General features: G+C 43.5%; 1 protein-coding gene across 4 annotated transcripts in view; it reads left to right on the top strand.

The window, feature by feature from the left end:
- TTLL5 (tubulin tyrosine ligase like 5) overlaps positions 1 to 17,185 on the top strand; it is a 116,094-nt gene that overhangs the window by 52,010 nt on the left and 46,899 nt on the right. For 3 of the 4 annotated variants that reach the window (XM_081172414.1, XM_081172413.1, XM_081172411.1), the window contains exons 26-30: positions 5,130 to 5,230; positions 6,202 to 6,314; positions 6,761 to 6,874; positions 8,874 to 9,263; positions 12,276 to 12,469. In XM_081172414.1, the coding sequence (XP_081028540.1) occupies positions 5,130 to 5,230; positions 6,202 to 6,314; positions 6,761 to 6,874; positions 8,874 to 9,263; positions 12,276 to 12,469 (912 nt within the window). The remainder of the gene's footprint in view (positions 1 to 5,129; positions 5,231 to 6,201; positions 6,315 to 6,760; positions 6,875 to 8,873; positions 9,264 to 12,275; positions 12,470 to 17,185) is intronic. The other variant, XM_081172412.1, reaches the window with a different exon arrangement.

Below are 17,185 nucleotides of genomic sequence, written 5' to 3'. Positions count from 1 at the left end.
TTTAGAGGAGGAAAACAAGAAAAAAAATATTCTGAATCAAATGTTGTACTAAACTATTTATTAAACAACCGGTATATCAGAATCATATTACAACCATGTAAAGTGAACAGCAGTCAACAGTGGCATTAAGAACCATCATCACTGTCATTAACAGTTCGAGTACTCTTCTAGTCTTCTGTGAACCCCAAGAACTCATCAGTGTCAGAGTCAGAATTTATGAAGTTCAGCTCCTCACAATCACTGGCATCACTTTCTTCGCCATCTTCATATAAAATGTCATCTTCTTTTGAATCCAAACCATTGCTAATGCCACATTTCTTGAATGACTGTGCAACGATTTCCTCCTTCACCGAGTGCCATGATGTTTTCACCCATTCACAAACTTGAGTGATAGTGGGCCTCTTCATTCGTCCAGTGGGTGTTAGATCATGATTACCAGCAGCCATCCATTTGTTCCACTCTTCTCGCATAAAGACCTTAAATGGCTTGTTGATGGAAACGTCGAGAGGTTGCAACTGGCTGGTAAGACCTCCAGGAATTACAGCTAGATGAGTCTTCGCTTCTTTAAAACACTTTTTTGTACTTTCGCTAATATGTGCTCTAAACTGGTCCAGAACTAATAAGGCAGGTTTTTTCAAAAGCCCTCCAGGACGTTTGGACCACACTTTTTCAACCCATACTCTCATTCCATTTTCGTCCATCCATCCTTTCTCATGAACATGTACAACAATTCCTCGTGGAATCACTTCTTTTGGAAATGTTTTCCTTTTGAAAATTAACATGGGTGGCAATTTGGTGCCGTCTGCACAGCAAGACAACACAACCGTGTAATGGGTTTTCTCATGTCCGGAGGTTTTCACAGCAATAGTTTTGGCACCTTTCAGATCCACAGTCCTATTAGATGGCACATCAAAGGTTAGCGGGACTTCATCCATATTCCCAATCTGGCCAATTTCAAATCCATTTCTCTTCCTAGCATCAATTACAAATTTATGAAAAGACAGAATCTTTGATTCATATTCTTCTGGCATTTTTTGTGCAATTCTAGTTTTCGTGCGCATAGCAAGGCCACATCGCTTCATAAATCTGTAGCACCATGATGGTGAGCCAGTAAAATCATGAATGCCTTTCTCTAAAGCAATGCGTTTGGCTTCATATATTATCATTTTTGTGGAGACTGTGATGCCATTATTCCGGTGATGTGTGATCCATTCTTTCATGGCCACGTCCAACTGTGGCCACTTTGCAGCATGTCCACGAAAAGTGTGCTTATTTTTATCTGCTTTTTGCAGCTGATCCTCCTGTTTCCTCCAATCTCTTATCATTCTTTCTGTTGGAGGTGGCCCAAAATGTCTCTCTGCTGCTCTGTTTCCATGCTCCTTAGCATATTTCACTACCTCTAGTTTAAAAGGAATCTTATATGCTAGTCTTCTTTGCTTTATCATCCTTATCAGAACGGGGGAGGTTTTCTGCAAGAAAATACAGTTCTCTGCAAGAAAATGATGAAGGAACTGTCAGTAATGTATGGTATCTCCAATACAGTGACGAAGGAAGAGGGGAGGGGAGCTCACATTTCTCCTAGGCAAAGCAGCCAACTCCTATAGGCCTAGGTGCCTTCCCCCCCATTAATATTTGAGGGAGTCATCCTCCCCCCATGCTGATGGGCATTGCCATTCATATAAGGTACCAGTGTGCATGCACTTTGTCTTGAGATCATTGCAGTCTGTGAGATGGGGCTTACCTGTACCTGCCCCCCCCATATTTTATTGAAGTTGGAAGAGGGAGGGAGAGCTCACATTTGTCCTAGGAAAAGCAGCCAATTCCTATAGGCCTAGGTGCCTTCCCCCCCATTAATATTTGAGGGAGTCATCCTCCCCCCATGCTGATGGGCATTGCCATTCATATAAGGTACCAGTGTGCATGCACTTTGTCTTGAGATCATTGCAGTCTGTGAGATGGGGCTTACCTGTACCTGCCCCCCCCATATTTTATTGAAGTTGGAAGAGGGAGGGAGAGCTCACATTTGTCCTAGGAAAAGCAGCCAATTCCTATAGGCCTAGGTGCCTTCCCCCCCATTAATATTTGAGGGAGTCATCCTCCCCCCATGCTGATGGGCATTGCCATTCATATAAGGTACCAGTGTGCATGCACTTTGTCTTGAGATCATTGCAGTCTGTGAGATGGGGCTTACCTGTACCTGCCCCCCCATATTTTATTGAAGTTGGAAGAGGGAGGGAGAGCTCACATTTGTCCTAGGAAAAGCAGCCAATTCCTATGGGCCTAGGTGCCTCCCCCCCATTAAATATTTGAGGGAGTCATCCCCTAATCCCCATTGTGGTATGTGAGGTGGGGCTTACCTGGCTGCCCCCCAATATTGTTTGAAGTTGGAAGAGGGAGGGAGGGAAGGAAGAGAGAGGGGGAACTCACATTTGTGCAGCTGCCTTGCCTCGAATGAGAGCAGAAAGAGGAGGAGACGCAGGGACACGAGCCTTGTAAGCTGCTTTGTTTGAATTTACCGGTGAGGTGCTGGGGGATGGACAGAAGGGGATGCCCTCTTTGTCCCTCCTTCCGGCTCATTGTAAAGAAAGCAGAGTAAGAGCTGCTTACATGTGTGTAAGGGAGAGCCATAGAGCAGGCAGACACTGAGAAAGAGAGGCTGTCTTCCTTTTCCGACCTTGACTTTTGCAAGCGCTCAGCTGTTGCCGGCTTCCAAGCTGCCTCTCTTCTCCCACCTCCCCAAAAAGCCATAGAGCAGGCAAGCAGGCAGACACGCTGCCCTCAGCTGTTTTGCGGGCTTCCCAGCGAGGGAGGAGAGGAGAACAGGCTGCTGGAAAGCCTAGAGGGGCAAGGAGGCAGACACGCTGCCCTCAGCTGTTTTGCTGGCTTCCCAGCGAGGGAGGAGAGGAGAACAGGCTGCTGGAAAGCCTAGAGGGGCAAGGAGGCAGACACGCTGCCCTCAGCTGTTTTGCGGGCTTCCCAGCGAGGGAGGAGAGGAGAACAGGCTGCTGGAAAGCCTAGAGGGGCAAGGAGGCAGACACGCTGCCCTCAGCTGTTTTGCTGGCTTCCCAGCGAGGGAGGAGAGGAGAACAGGCTGCTGGAAAGCCTAGAGGGGCAAGGAGGCAGACACGCTGCCCTCAGCTGTTTTGCTGGCTTCCCAGCGAGGGAGGAGAGGAGAACAGGCTGCTGGAAAGCCTAGAGGGGCAAGGAGGCAGACACGCTGCCCTCAGCTGTTTTGCTGGCTTCCCAGCGAGGGAGGAGAGGAGAACAGGCTGCTGGAAAGCCTAGAGGGGCAAGGAGGCAGACACGCTGCGCTCCTCCGCCTGCATTCGCTCCATAACACGCACACACATTTCCCTTTGTCTTTTAGGGGAAAGAAACTGCGTGTTATGGTCCGAAAAATACGGTATATCTTGCCCACGGTCAAATGGCAAAATGCATTCTCAGCCCTGTCAGTTGTGAATTGTGTAGGTGCATTTTACAGTGAAACAGCCCCTCTCTCCTCCTGCTCCTCAGGTAAATCCAACATGTGCATTATGTGTGTTTTGCCATTTATACTTGGTACTTTTTGTACCAAAGAATGAATTAGCTTTTACTGTATTGAATAGTTAATACCCAGCATCTGGGTAGTGCAGAATAATTTGCATTTTTATATTTTCAAAGTATTAGAATTATTTCCACAATCAGGATTTTTTGGGGGTACATTTGTATTATAAAGATACACAGTAGATGGTAAATCAGCTTATAACCATACATGATTTATTGCAGCAAGAACAGATAGTTAGGATTTTAAGAAACAAATGTTTAAGCTACTAAACGTCTTGAGGCACAGATGTGTTTATTTCACAATTTGGACTCAAGACAAATTTATTTCACTCAACTGAGATAACTGTATATACATTTTGAATAAAAGCTCCTTGTCTTGAGCAAGATAAGCAAAACTCATCTTGTTACTGAAGTCTGTTACCATGAAGTTACATTCCAGTGGTAAGAATATTGTCTTCAGTCCTGTGCCTCAGGCACAGCCATGCTGCAACAAGTGCATTTGAGAAGCTATCACTGGCTACCTGAACTAACAGATCATGTTTTGGAGTTTTTGAAGTGCAGGAGAAGATATCATGGAATATTCACTGAGGTCTTGTTTAAAAGATAACCTTTCTAGCACAGAAGCACATTGGACATTTTTACAGAGGAGCATTTGGAAATGTCACTGTACTGCTTGTAGTGACACTGCTGATTTCTCTGGTCACAGGTCAGCCTAAAGATCAGTATAGTCCCCGTGTGGCTTAGGAGTGTCACGTTCACCAAGTGGAGGTCTTGTGTATCCTCCATCCAAGTACTCTTCCTGAAAGCACCCAAAGTGTTACGTAATGCAGCAGTGTTGTTGTTGTTGTTGTTGTTGTTGTTGTTGTTGTTGTTGTTATATTTATCAAACACTTTCTACTATAGAGTTTCTAAGCAGCTTATAGGAAATTAATTCAATGCAGATCCCAAAACTTTTTCTAAGAACACAAAAATAGGTATATATCGATTATAAAAATGGAAAGCAGAATTCCTCCCTACACAGTTGTAATCAGCAAAAGATTAAAAATAGCTACGATAACAGCGCAGGTGGTCAAATGCTAGGAAAACAGAAAAGTGTTTGCCTATTTCTGAAAAGATTTTGGCACAGGTGAGTCTCCCTGGAGAAAGCATTCCATAGGGAGGGGGCCAAAAGGCCCACTCTCTGTGCCACACTCCAAACTTCTCTTGGAGCGTGGACTTGCAGAAAAACCTCTGATTATAATCTCAGGGTCCAGGTAGGCTCCTGTCAGAGGAGGTGTTCATAAACTATTGGGATCCTAAGCCATATAAGGCTTTATAAGTGAAAACCAGCAGGTTAGACTGGACTCAGCAATATACTGGCAGCCATTGCAGCTAGATCTGATCAGTGTATATGATTGGACACTGTTCCATGTCAGCAGTCTGGTCACTGAATTCTGCACTAGTTTCCAAACCGTCTTAAAGGAAGCCTCACCTGTAATGCATAGCAGTAATCCAGCCTTGAAGTTACGTAGAATATAGACCCAACAGGAAGCCTTTATGTGCAGAAAGGCTGGTTTGAGAGGTTACTTAATTTTACTTATTTGCAGGAAACAGATCAAATGGCTCAGAGAAAGTTAATGAAGAATCAGGAGGATGAAGAGGAAGGGGTAGATGCTGAAGGCTTTCACAAATTTGTTACTAAGGCAAGGTATGAATTTACTTGAAAGCAGGAATAATTGTGTCAGGCTCTCGTATCTTGAACTGCAGCAGAGGAGGAGTTGTTGGCACTATGCTCAGTGGTTTGGGAGGCACTGGGGGCTGGCAAAATGCTTCTTTTACCCCTCCCTAGGTGGGAAAAACCTGGATTTTGAGGCTTTCTTTAGCTGCATAGGCCTCTTCTATGAGCACAATTTTTAAATGCCACATGGCAGCTGATATGTGGGAGATAAATTCTGCAATGGTAACAGGCATGTGCAGCCAAGGAAAGCCTGTGAAATGCAGGCTTCTTTCTTGTGCTCCTCAAAGTGGTGATGGCGGAGAATGAAGGGGAGATGAAGGGGAGAAAGAAGCTTTCTGTGGCTGCTGGTGCCTGTTCCCTGGGCAGAATTTGAATCGAGCTCATAATCCAATGAATGGGAGTTAAATCCTGCTGCGTTGGCTGCTGCCGCCTGTTCCTAGGTCAGAACAGGCACCTGTAAGCCAATGCAGAATCGAATTCTACACTCTCACCAATCAAGCTGTTTGATAAGTGGGTGTGGTTTGGGGGAAATGGCCTTGGCCAAGATTGGCCTGTGGCCTGGATATTCCCTACCCTTTATGTAGGGCTTCTGTTCATGTGAAGGGATTTATGTGAGCACAATTCTACACACATAGAAACTCCCCTCTCGTGTGCTGCCGAATGCAGAAAGGTTGGGAGCAGCAGGTGTTAGCCTGTGCTCCTCCATCTGTTCATTAGTGAAGCAGGTGAGGTATTTGACCTATCGTTGTCTTCAGTTAGTTTTTCCTTCTGTGTCTCTCTCTTTCATAGAATCAGAGTAGAGTTGAAAGGGACCCCAAGGGTCATCTGGTCTACCCCCTGCAATGCTGATGCTTCAAGAGTCTCTCTGTATCTATTTCAGTTCTGTCACCACATTGTAAAAGCTTGCCACTTGCTCCTTTTCTACTTTTTTCACATCTTAGCGAAAGTGATCTTGAGGAGGTGTTGACTTTTTACACACACAAGAATAAGTCAGCAAGTGTCTTCCTGGGAACAAATCCTGGAGTTACACAGAATAGTACCAGCCAGTTGGAAGGTAAGGCCAAAGAAAGTGAGCATACTTTTTGCTGCTTATCATTGTTACTTCCCACAAAGAGATGGAGAAACATAGGCGCAGTATTTTTTTTTACCCTCCCCCCCATTTTCTCATTTTACATACACTTAACAAAGAAGAACAAATGTATACAAAAACGATCTACATTTCTTTCAGCTTCACTCCCCTCCTTTCTGCAGTTACATATTTTATAAATTTTCTCCACTGCATATAAAAACATAAGTCTCCCTAGCTGATGTGTGGAAATACCAAATTGACAATAATTTTCAGTGCTGGAATGGATTTGTGCTTGTAACATACTGTCAAGTTATTTACCATATTAAAAAACAGTGGTGGGTAACACATTGGAAAGCCTTGTTGCATACTGTTCTCCAGCAGAATTATAACTGGGAATCTACCCCTGCCCCCAATTCCAAACTTAATTTCAGATCAGCCAGAAACAGTGGAAGAAGCTGCAAAACAGCAACCTGAAATCCCAGTGGAAAAGGAAAATGTGGCAGAGAAACTGAGAAGTGACCAACTCAAAGCAACCAGACTATCCAGTGAGTGAGAACAATGGAGAGGACTAAACTAGCAATACATAACATTAGGAACAGGTGCTGGATGTTAAGAGTCTGACAGAATTTTATGGCTTCTTTTTGAATTCAGGCACATTTATAATTGGTGGCTACAGCAATAAATGGGGGACGCGGGTGGCGCTGTGGGTAAAACCTCAGCGCCTAGGGCTTGCCGAACGCATGGTTGGCGGTTCGAATCCCCACGGCGGGGTGAGCTCCCATCTTTCGGTCCCAGCTCCTGCCCACCTAGCAGTTCGAAAGCACCCCCAAGTGCAAGTAGATAAATAGGTACCGCTTTCTAGCGGGAAGGTAAACAGAGTTTCCGTGTGCTGCGCTGGTCTGGCTCGCCAGAGCAGATTCGTCACGCTGGCCACGTGACCTGGAAGTGTCTCCGGACAGCGCTGGCCCCCCGGCCTCTTAAGCGAGATGGGCGCGCAACCCTAGAGTCGGACACGACTGGCCCGTACGGGCAGGGGTACCTTTACCTTACAGCGATAAATGGTCTTTCTTAACAAATCTTCCACTGACATTAATATTTATAACGGAATAATCAGCCAGCTGACATGCTAAAAATTGTCATTTCCTCCCAAATTCTAAACCTGTAATCTAGAGTTAATCATGGTCAGAATTCTTTGCTATATTTCCATTGCGGTGTCAGTAACAATGGATCAGTCAAGTGGAAGGTACTCAAGTCCACTGTTAGAGAACTTGTGGCCCTTTAGATGTTGCTGGACTCCTTATCAGCCCTGGTCCAGCATCTTGTTCTCACATTGTTCAGCCATATGCCTATGGGAAGCTTGTAGGCAGGACCTGAATGCTGCAGCACTCTCCCTACTTGTATTCAGAGGCAGTTGAGTTAGAGCATAGTCATCATTTTATAAGACTCATTTGAAAAATTCAGTTGTAGAAAAAGCATGTTATGGAAAATGGTTGTGTAGTCTGCCTTGTATAATATCTCATGTCTTTTGTTTACATAAGATGGAATTCAATATAACGCTAAGTGGGGCATGTGGGGGGCAATGAGGTTTACTTGTGCAACAAGACTTTTCTACCCTCCCCATGGCCCACTAAACTTGTTATGGGTTTTCCTTCAACCTTCCAAAGCAGATTTGTGGGACTTGTAGGGGAAGATGGGGAGTCCCATAGCACAAGCAGATCTCATTCCGCACAGTCAGTAACTCAGTTGAATTTCAGCCATTGTCCTACTGCACAATTTTGTAAAAGGCTACTCTAGCGTAATTGTGAATATAGTGGTACCTTCGTTCTCAAACACCTTGGTACTCAAAAGCCTTGGTTCCCAAATGCTGAACACCCGGAAGTAAGTATTCCAGTTTTTGAATGCTTTTCAGAAGCTGAATGTCCCGTGCGGCTGCTGGCTATTGTTTCCAGGGCGCCTGCACCAATCAGAAGATGCGCCTTGGTTTTCGAACATTTTGGAAGTCAGGCGGACCTCCGGAATGGATTAAGTTTTGCACTTTTGCTTTTGCTTTTTATTTTGCGTTTTCGTTTTTGAGGCTTTTTTGGTTAATTTGTTTTTGTAACTGTGTGGAACCAGTTCAGCTTTTAATTGATTGATTATGTAACTGTGGAAATGGATAAAAGCCCCCCATCCAAACAATGACTATCATCAGTGCAGGTAAGAAAGAATTGTAATTGTAATTTTAATCATCTACAATACTGTCTTACTTATTTTATAGTACAGTACAATGATTATTGTTTTTGTTTTATGGATAATGGTCTTGTTAGATAGTAAAATTCATGTTAAATTGCTGTTTTAGGGGTTGTTTTTAGAAGTCTGGAACGGATTAATCCATTTTGCATTACTTTCTATGGGAAAGTGCACCTTGGTTTTGGAACGCTTTGGTTTTGGAACGAACTTCCAGAAGGAATTAAGTTTGAGAATCAAGGTACCACTGTACTAGATTTGTGTTTTACTTCAATGTTCTGATCAGATTGGATATGTCTTTTTTTACAAAAAAAATAGGGATGCCCTCTTCGGCAGAAGATGAACAGAATGCACCGCAACCCAGCCTCCTTAGTACGTCTTCCTTTGTTCCAAGTGCCATCCTTCCACAAAGCATCAACTCCCAGCTATCCTCTCATCCTGCTGCCTCAGATAATGCACAGGTGCCTGATCATCGCCCAGGGCTCTCTTTTTCATCTGGTTCTAGACTGACTCCTTCCCCTTCTCTCCAAAGCACAGCACCTGACATCTGGTCTAACACAGCAAAAATTACACCCCGCCTGTCCTCAAACAATGCAAGCTTACACCGTTGTCGGTCTGGCAGTTACACTGCCAGCCCCTTCTCTTCCTTTCAGAGTGCTTTGCAGATCTACAGCCAGAGACTGTCCCGACCAGCTTCAGCAAAAGCGGGTAAGCCATATCTGACTGCTTAGCTGGCACCGTATTGTAATATTGTTACTGTCTAGCAGTATTCAGAATAGCTCAAATTGGTACAGTGGGTCAGAATGTGGCTATGCAAGCAAAATTTGGGGAAATACTTACTTATGGCTTGCTAAAAATAATAATACAGCTAATCAGATTCAGAAATTGGCCTCTAGTTAAGTCCTAGATTAATAATACATGTGTGAAATTATTATTATTATTATTATTATTATTATTATTATTATTATTATTATTATGGCAACTTCCAGAAATATAGGATCATTTTGCCTCTCCAATCTAGCTGCTGTTGGCACATGACATGGCTTGGCAGTGATCCCCGGCAGTCCAGGAAGTGATGATTAAAGTTTACGCATGTGAAACTGCTTAGGGCAAAGTGTAGGGCAGCAACAGAAAGTAACCTGCATTGAAGTATGAATGGATGACTCAGATTAATAGCTCTTTTCTGTATTTGTTCTGTGAAGTAGCTATTCTGCTCACATTATCAGGCAATATAGCTGTCCCAGAACTTTGTCACTAATGATACACATGAAGGGTTTAAATATGGAGACTGGTGCCATTTTTGGTATGGCATATTCTCACACCCTTGGTGCTTTTCAATTGCCAATTGGGCCACTAGCACCTGAGAGCTTCTTGCATACAATGCTTCTTTTTCCTTGTCAGTTTCTAAGTTTGGTAGCTTTTCATGTTGGTGGCTTGCAACTCTCTCACTTCAAAATAGTACTGCAGCATTTTTCTTAACAATGGTATTTCTAGGTGTTCTATTCTGCACTTCTTTCCTGCATTCACATTTTTGTGATGGTTCCTCTCTTTTCAAGTGCCCTCCCTGGGGACTTGAGACCTCACTACTAAACATTGTGGCAGAGAATTTAGCAATGAAGGATTCGATATCAGTAGGAAGTAATGTCAGTAATTGCCAGCTCTTCCTGCATCTGCTGTCATACAGGGACTGATTCTGCCCCTGAACCACAATTTTGTAAGTGGTGTGTCTCAGTAATTATCAGCCTCTCAAGTAGACCTTGGGGGTAAAAAAAACTTGAGAACCTCTGCTTTGTTAGACAAGGATGAGATGACAATAGAACTGCAAATGGCCCAGTGACCTTTTAGGTGTTGAAGGGGATGTTAGGCTCTAGCTAGATTTAGCTGTTTCAGGCTTGCAGTCCTGAGGGATAGGTGCCAAAGCTGAGAAATGCAGATAAAGTCTGCTCAGATGAGACTGAGATTTCCCAAGAAGTGGCAATACTACCCCACAGTGGTAGTATTGGTGAGCTTAACTCTGTTGTATCAAACTACTGTCTTTCACCTCTTCAAAATTTCCAACGGTAGGTTTTTCTTTGAAGCTGCTTTCTCAGAGTTTTGATTTTTCTTCTGGTTTAACTTTGTCTTCTAAATATAACTCTGCTACACTACGTACCATATATTGTGTTTTTAATATTATATTGGCAGCCGCCCAGAGTAGCTGGGGAAGCCCAGCCAGTTGGGTGGGGTATAAATTATTATTATTATTATTGTTATTATTATTATTATTATTATTATCCATATATAAGATGATGTTTTTTGCTAAAACAAATTAGTCGAATTTTTTTTGACTATACACAGATGGTGAATGAACAGGGGTAAAAGAAGCAGCGGCTGCCATGCAGAAGCTGCTGGAATTCTGATGCTTGCCTGTTGCTCAACAACTCAAGGGTGCCCTGCAGGTCGGAGCTGCTGCATCACTCTGGCGGGCGCATGCCCGCCCCTGGCGCCGATGGATCACGCTCCGTCATTAAAATATTGATTTCTTAGTTTTTGGGTCATCTTATACATGGGGGGCGTCTTATACACATTAAAATATGGTAATATTTAGCCATGGCTTCCTTTAGAAACCAGAACACTTTTTCTTGGTTCATTTTTTTGCTTATCGGTTTTTACAACTTTCCAAGTCATCATTTTTCAAGAAAATTAACTTTCCCTATTCCTATCATTTGTCCTTTATAAGTAGGATGTAGTGTTCTGGCAGATGTATGGGGTGTTAGGGGAGGCGTAGTACCTCTGGTGGGAGACACTTTGTGCTCCTTCTGTGGTAGTATGTCTACCTTTGGTCCCCACCCTGCACACAGCTCTCACTTGTGGCTCCTAGAATCTGTCAGCATGCAACAGTAGCCACACACTGGGAACATATTCAACTAGCCGGCTAAACTAAGTCTAGGTCTCAAACCCTTGGTGAGTTAGGGACTTTCCCTGCCTGTGAAGACACACTCCTGCAGATTGAGCATACAAGACTAATAATGGATGCAGTAGTGAAGAAGGTGGAAGTGAAGGGCAGACAGGGCTCATCAACCTAGAAAGGCAGCCCATCTAGGAGAAGGAAAACTCTGATCCTAAACCTCTGCTGCCTTCTTCTTTGGGAGAAGAAAAGGCTAAGGAGTAATCTCTACACAAATCAGGAGCGGAGTCCCTAAGATTGTTGGATGGTGCCTTGTATGCCTCCTTCTGGCAAGTCCTGCAGCCAAGCTGGTGCCAAACGTTTTACTGTGCTTTCCTTTGGACCTCATCAGCGAGGCCGAGAGGGGGGGGGGTCTTGTCATCTGGGCAGCCCAGGACCTCCATACAAGCTGCCCAGGCTTGTGCCCCGGGGAGATCACTTTGCTGCTGCTAATGCATGTTTGACTTCATTCCTGGAGGCATACTCCATTGTCTCCTTAGACAGATGGGTGTCAACATATTAAACCTTCTCTGGATACAAAGAAAAAGAATGGAGATTTAAACTGTTTTGTACACAAAGAAGGGTGTATGAAGTTGGAATCAGCCAGAGAATTTTAACAGTAGAAACTCCAACACAGCCATTCAGAGGAGAATATATCAGTAGGTTCTGTAGAAAACACTGTGGTTCTAATTGGTTGTGCAGATGCTTGTCTCTTGCCATTTTCAGACACACAAGGCAGATTCTTTACCGACTACTACAAAGTCTTGCAACATAATTTTTTTCGCCATCTTTAGCAGATTCAAGGAATCACAGCCCAAGCAAACAGCGTGGTGGATCTGCCAGAGTTAACAAGGATGGGGATGACTCCTCTTCTGAGAGCAAGCAGTACAGTCATGGTCTTGTTACAACAGAACTGCAGAGACTGGCAGAGAAGCAGGCAGCCAGGAAGTACTCTCCTTCCAGTCACATCAGTCTCCTTACACAGCAGGTACAGTGGCAGCAGTCTTCTATGGAACGAAGTCTGTGCATGAGTGAGAGAGAGCTTGGACAGAATGTTTTCGCTAGTTAATGGTTTTTAATGGATCTTGGGCAATACCTGATCGCATCACTTTAAAACGCTCATTAGGTTCTCTCTCGGTCCGTAAGGGGTCTTGTCAAGGGCAAAATGTTGTAGGGAAATAATTTCTTTTTGAATTAGACTTACACCAGAGGATACTGGAAGCATTACATATAAAATGTAGATGCAGTTCTGCCAGAGGCACAGCTCAAAAGAAAACAATAGTAGAGCAGACTGTGATGAAATACCCAAATATCTGATCTTTAATTCTGCTGTCATGAAAGCGAATAATAAAATTATTGAGGTTTGTTTGCACAGTTGGGACCTGTGGATGAAGGAGAGTCTACCAACTGTTGAAACTGAATAAGGGAGGGAGAGGGTTATTTTCCACCATGATTTAGTATGGTTAGCCAGGTCACAGGAAGCTTCAGGGAGCTGATTTACTCTCTCCTCCTCCTACATTCATGCAGATGAAGTAGGAGCAGAAAGAACTCCTATAGTTACCACACACCAACCTGACCTTCCCAATAGGTGGACCTATCTTTTTAAAGCAGCAGGCAACTTGCTCAAACAGCCTTGGATCTCCCCTGTCTGGGCAAAGGATCCTTCTGGAGGAAATGAAGAAACTACTCTTTTGAGAGGATAGATGTAGCAGCTAAAATAGAAGGGATGGTGTGAGGCAGCAGCAGCAGTGGCATCTTCACAACTCTCGGGTGGGGGGAGTTCTCCTTTCTAGTGTGGTGAAGCAGCGTAGTAGTTATACTTGTTATGTGATTAAACAGTTTCCAAGACTGAGATCCTAATTACAACAAGAAGTAAGACAGCAAGCAAAGCTTTGCAACCACTGTTATTTTTATCACTGTCAAATTCCTGTAACTGTCAAGCAGATATTGCTTGTAGAGGTAGAAATTAACCATGATCTAAGTTACTATATTACAAATAGGAATAAAGGCAACTAAGGCGATTGCTTAGCACTGGTATTTGGTAGCGGTTATGGAATTAGGTGCCCACAAGAATGTGCAACTTTATATGGAAAAGTTACCATTCCTGAAGGCTAGTCTGCTTGCCTGGAACTGGTGGTGGATCTGCTAAAGTGCTCTTGGTTCTGTTTTTCTGTGCTAACGAGTCTGTTCCTTCTCCTTCTTTTCACTCCTTCCATTTCCTATTTTTCCTCCTTTTAAACAAGATAGGGTTTTCTGTATAGAAGGCTATTGAAGTAGTTGTGACTGAGCAGTTTGGAAGTAATGTTTCATCGTTTTTGGCTTGAGTCCTAGACTGTTCATTAATGATCCTAGTCTTCTGGTCTCTAGTTGGTCAAAGCCAATAAAAATTTTGGTTCAAAATTTAATTAACAACAACAACAAACAACAACAACAACAACAACAACTGTTTAATAAACTAACTCCATTAATTAACAACAACTGTTTAATAAGCTGCCTCCCTTTTTCCTTAGTAAGACTTGAGGTGATATGCATTTGGGGGTGCAGATTCTTTTCTTTTTTTAATTACCTATCCTTTCTGTACAATATGCTGTGCTGCAGTATCGGATCTGTGTAAGGTATTTATGGTACTTTTATGTATGTGTTGGGGGCAAGAAGCAGTAGCCTGTTCCTATTGTCTTCCAAGCTGCTGTGCTTGGTGGTCATAGATGGCAAATAGGCAGTGTTGAATTGACATGACTTGATAAAGAGAAGGTAGAATTTAGTAGGAGCACTGGCTGCCCTTGTCCATGTGTGAGAATTTAGGGCTGGCTATCACTAAGAACAGTTCCAGCTCTTCCTTCCAGAGAGTTTGATCACAGGCATAAAACCAGACCACCCAAGTGAGGGAATGAGATGTATCTTTCTTATCTAAGCCAGCCAGTGCTCAAATGTTGAAGCCAGGTTTCCTGCAAATGTGATGATCTATTCCTAGGACGATGAGCACATATTCCTTTCAAGTTTTATTTTATTTCACAACATCTATATACTGCTTGATTGTAATAAGATCTCAGAGTTTGCAGAAAGAACGAAACAATGAAATTATCAGTAAAAAGCAGTTAAAGACAAGTATTTAAAATATTCACATGTTTTCATTCTGGTAGGGAGATAATTAGAGGAACTGGTTGTTCCTCATAGAACTATATGGAGTGCAAATAACCCACTGCTGTGGGTTTACAGTAACAGCCTTCTGCTAGGTACCCACCATTTCAAAACCTGACCTGTAGTTTTACAGTGTGATTTTGTCTGACCAGCACATTCTGGGTGGAGATTGGACCAATGGCTGTAAAATGAAGGAGGCAGGTGAATAACATAGTTTATGCTAAAATGATTTAATCTCTTGGATGAGACAAGTCATTTTTAATGGCATCCCAAAGTGCTCTGTTTTCTTCTACATTGTTTTGGCTTTACATTTTTGTCACTCTTCTTTGCTGAATCATGTCATTCCACTAATACTGGCTTACAGCAACTTCAGTAAGATGTCTCATGTTAGGAAATTTATCATTAGAAAAGTAATTTCAAAGTTTTCAGACCCAAGTGCGGTTTTCCCTGCAACCTGGAACTTGAGACTTACTTTATTTATTGTGGGGATCCCCAAGTTTCTCCTTCCCTGCCTGACACCCTCCCCACTGTCTTTCTTCTTCTCTGTACTTTGTGACTTTTTAACTTGGTGAATATGACCCACCTGAAGTCAGGGCACGACCCATTTCTAGGTCATGACCTACCAGCTGCAGACCAGTGCTTTACAAGAAGAAAGGTGTCTTTGGAGCACCACCATTCCTGCTGTATTCCAGCTGCAGCAGCTTTTGTGCAGTTGGAATGGACCTTGTGATTTGAAGGAGGCCGCCAGTTGAACCAAGCTGAGCTTCAAGGAACTTTTGTTGTGGGAAGGATTATTCCATGATCATCAAACGTTTGGCACATCTATGCCCTATTGAAATAGCTCCCACTGAGAAGTTTTGAAGCTGAGAGTACTTAATTCAGAGCCTGACTTTTCAGTACCAGCAAGAGGCAAGTAACCATCCACTGCAGCACAAACTCCTTTTTTTTATTGTTAAATGGATGCATACGCTGGAGAAACTACAAACGAATCTGCAAGTTTGTCAGGTTTCCCAGGAATGTCTTTGGCAGGTCTTTGTCTGGAACGTTTTCTGGAGACTAGAACACTTATGCTTTTTATTCATGTGCATATCCTGTAAGCTGGTAAGCTCAGCAAGCAGGGAAGGAATGTCATGGGCCTTTAGCCAGATCAACTTTGGTACACACACAGATTTCACACCTCTCTAGCCCTTTAGTCTCTGCTCTCATTTTCCTCTGGCTTATAGTTGTAAATACAAATGTATGCATGAAATGAACTTGCCTAAGGGTAGATCTGTACTGTATGGGTGTGGCTGAAAATGAGCCTCAGTCGACAACAGAATGGCCTTTTTTTCTCCCCAAGACGCCCCCTATCCACAATTAGATACTACAAGTCTTAAGGCCAGGGAATAGTGCACTAGTGCAGTTATACCCTCTCCCCTGCCCCCATTATTGGCCATAAATACACTTCATGTTAACTTGCCTTTCTATAGAAAGATTGGCCATGAGAGATGAGAAGCACTGGATGTGGGTTTGAGGGTTCTCGGTGACACAGAGTACCTTACATCAGCTTAGCCTGTTTGCCTAACTGTGACCGTATCTAGACAAGGATAACTTGACTACTATAATCCAAACTACAGCCCAATTGGATTGTAAACCAATCAGTGTTGGATTGTTGCAATGTGTTTATGTGGGGCTGCTTTTGCAAACCTGTTCAGAAGCTTCAATTAATGCAGAATGTCCAGCTGTTGACAAGTTCGAGGCAAACGGACCACATAACACCAATTCTGTTTGAACTTTACTGGCTGCCTCTATGCTTCTGAGCCCAATTCAAAGTGCAGGTTTTGACAGTTACAGGTCAGGACCCCAATATCATCTGGAATACATCTTTCAACATCAACCTACCTGGACGTTTCACATCCTTTACATATGAAAAGGATCTAGGAGTCTTGGTTGACCACAAACTTGACATGAGTCAACAGTGTGACGCGGCAGCTAAAAAAGCCAATGCAGTTCTGGGCTGCATCAATAGGCGTATAGCATCTAGATCAAGGGAAGTAATAGTGCCACTGTATTCTGCTCTGGTCAGACCTCACCTGGAGTACTGTGTCCAGTTCTGGGCACCACAGTTCAAGAAGGACACTGACAAACTGGAACGTGTCCAGAGGAGGGCAACCAAAATGGTCAAAGGCCTGGAAACAAAGCCTTATGAGGAACGGCTAAGGGAGCTGGGCATGTTTAGCCTGGAGAAGAGGAGGTTAAGGGGTGATATGATAGCCATGTTCAAATATATAAAAGGATGTCATATAGAGGAGGGAGAAAGGTTGTTTTCTGCTGCTCCAGAGAAGCGGACACGGAGCAATGGATCCAAACTACAAGAAAGAAGATTCCACCTAAACATTAGGAAGAACTTCCTGACAGTAAGAGCTGTTCGACAGTGGAATTTGCTGCCAAGGAGTGTGGTGGAGTCTCCTCCTTTGGAGGTCTTTAAGCAGAGGCTTGACAACCATATGTCAGGAGTGCTCTGATGGTGTTTCCTGCTTGGCAGGGGGTTGGACTCGATGGCCCTTGTGGTCTCTTCCAACTCTAT

The sequence above is a fragment of the Podarcis bocagei genome (assembly GCF_964188305.1).
Source record: "Podarcis bocagei genome assembly, chromosome: 1".
NCBI classification, from domain to species: Eukaryota; Metazoa; Chordata; class Lepidosauria; order Squamata; family Lacertidae; genus Podarcis; species Podarcis bocagei.
This window is presented reverse-complemented; position numbering and strand designations above follow the sequence as displayed.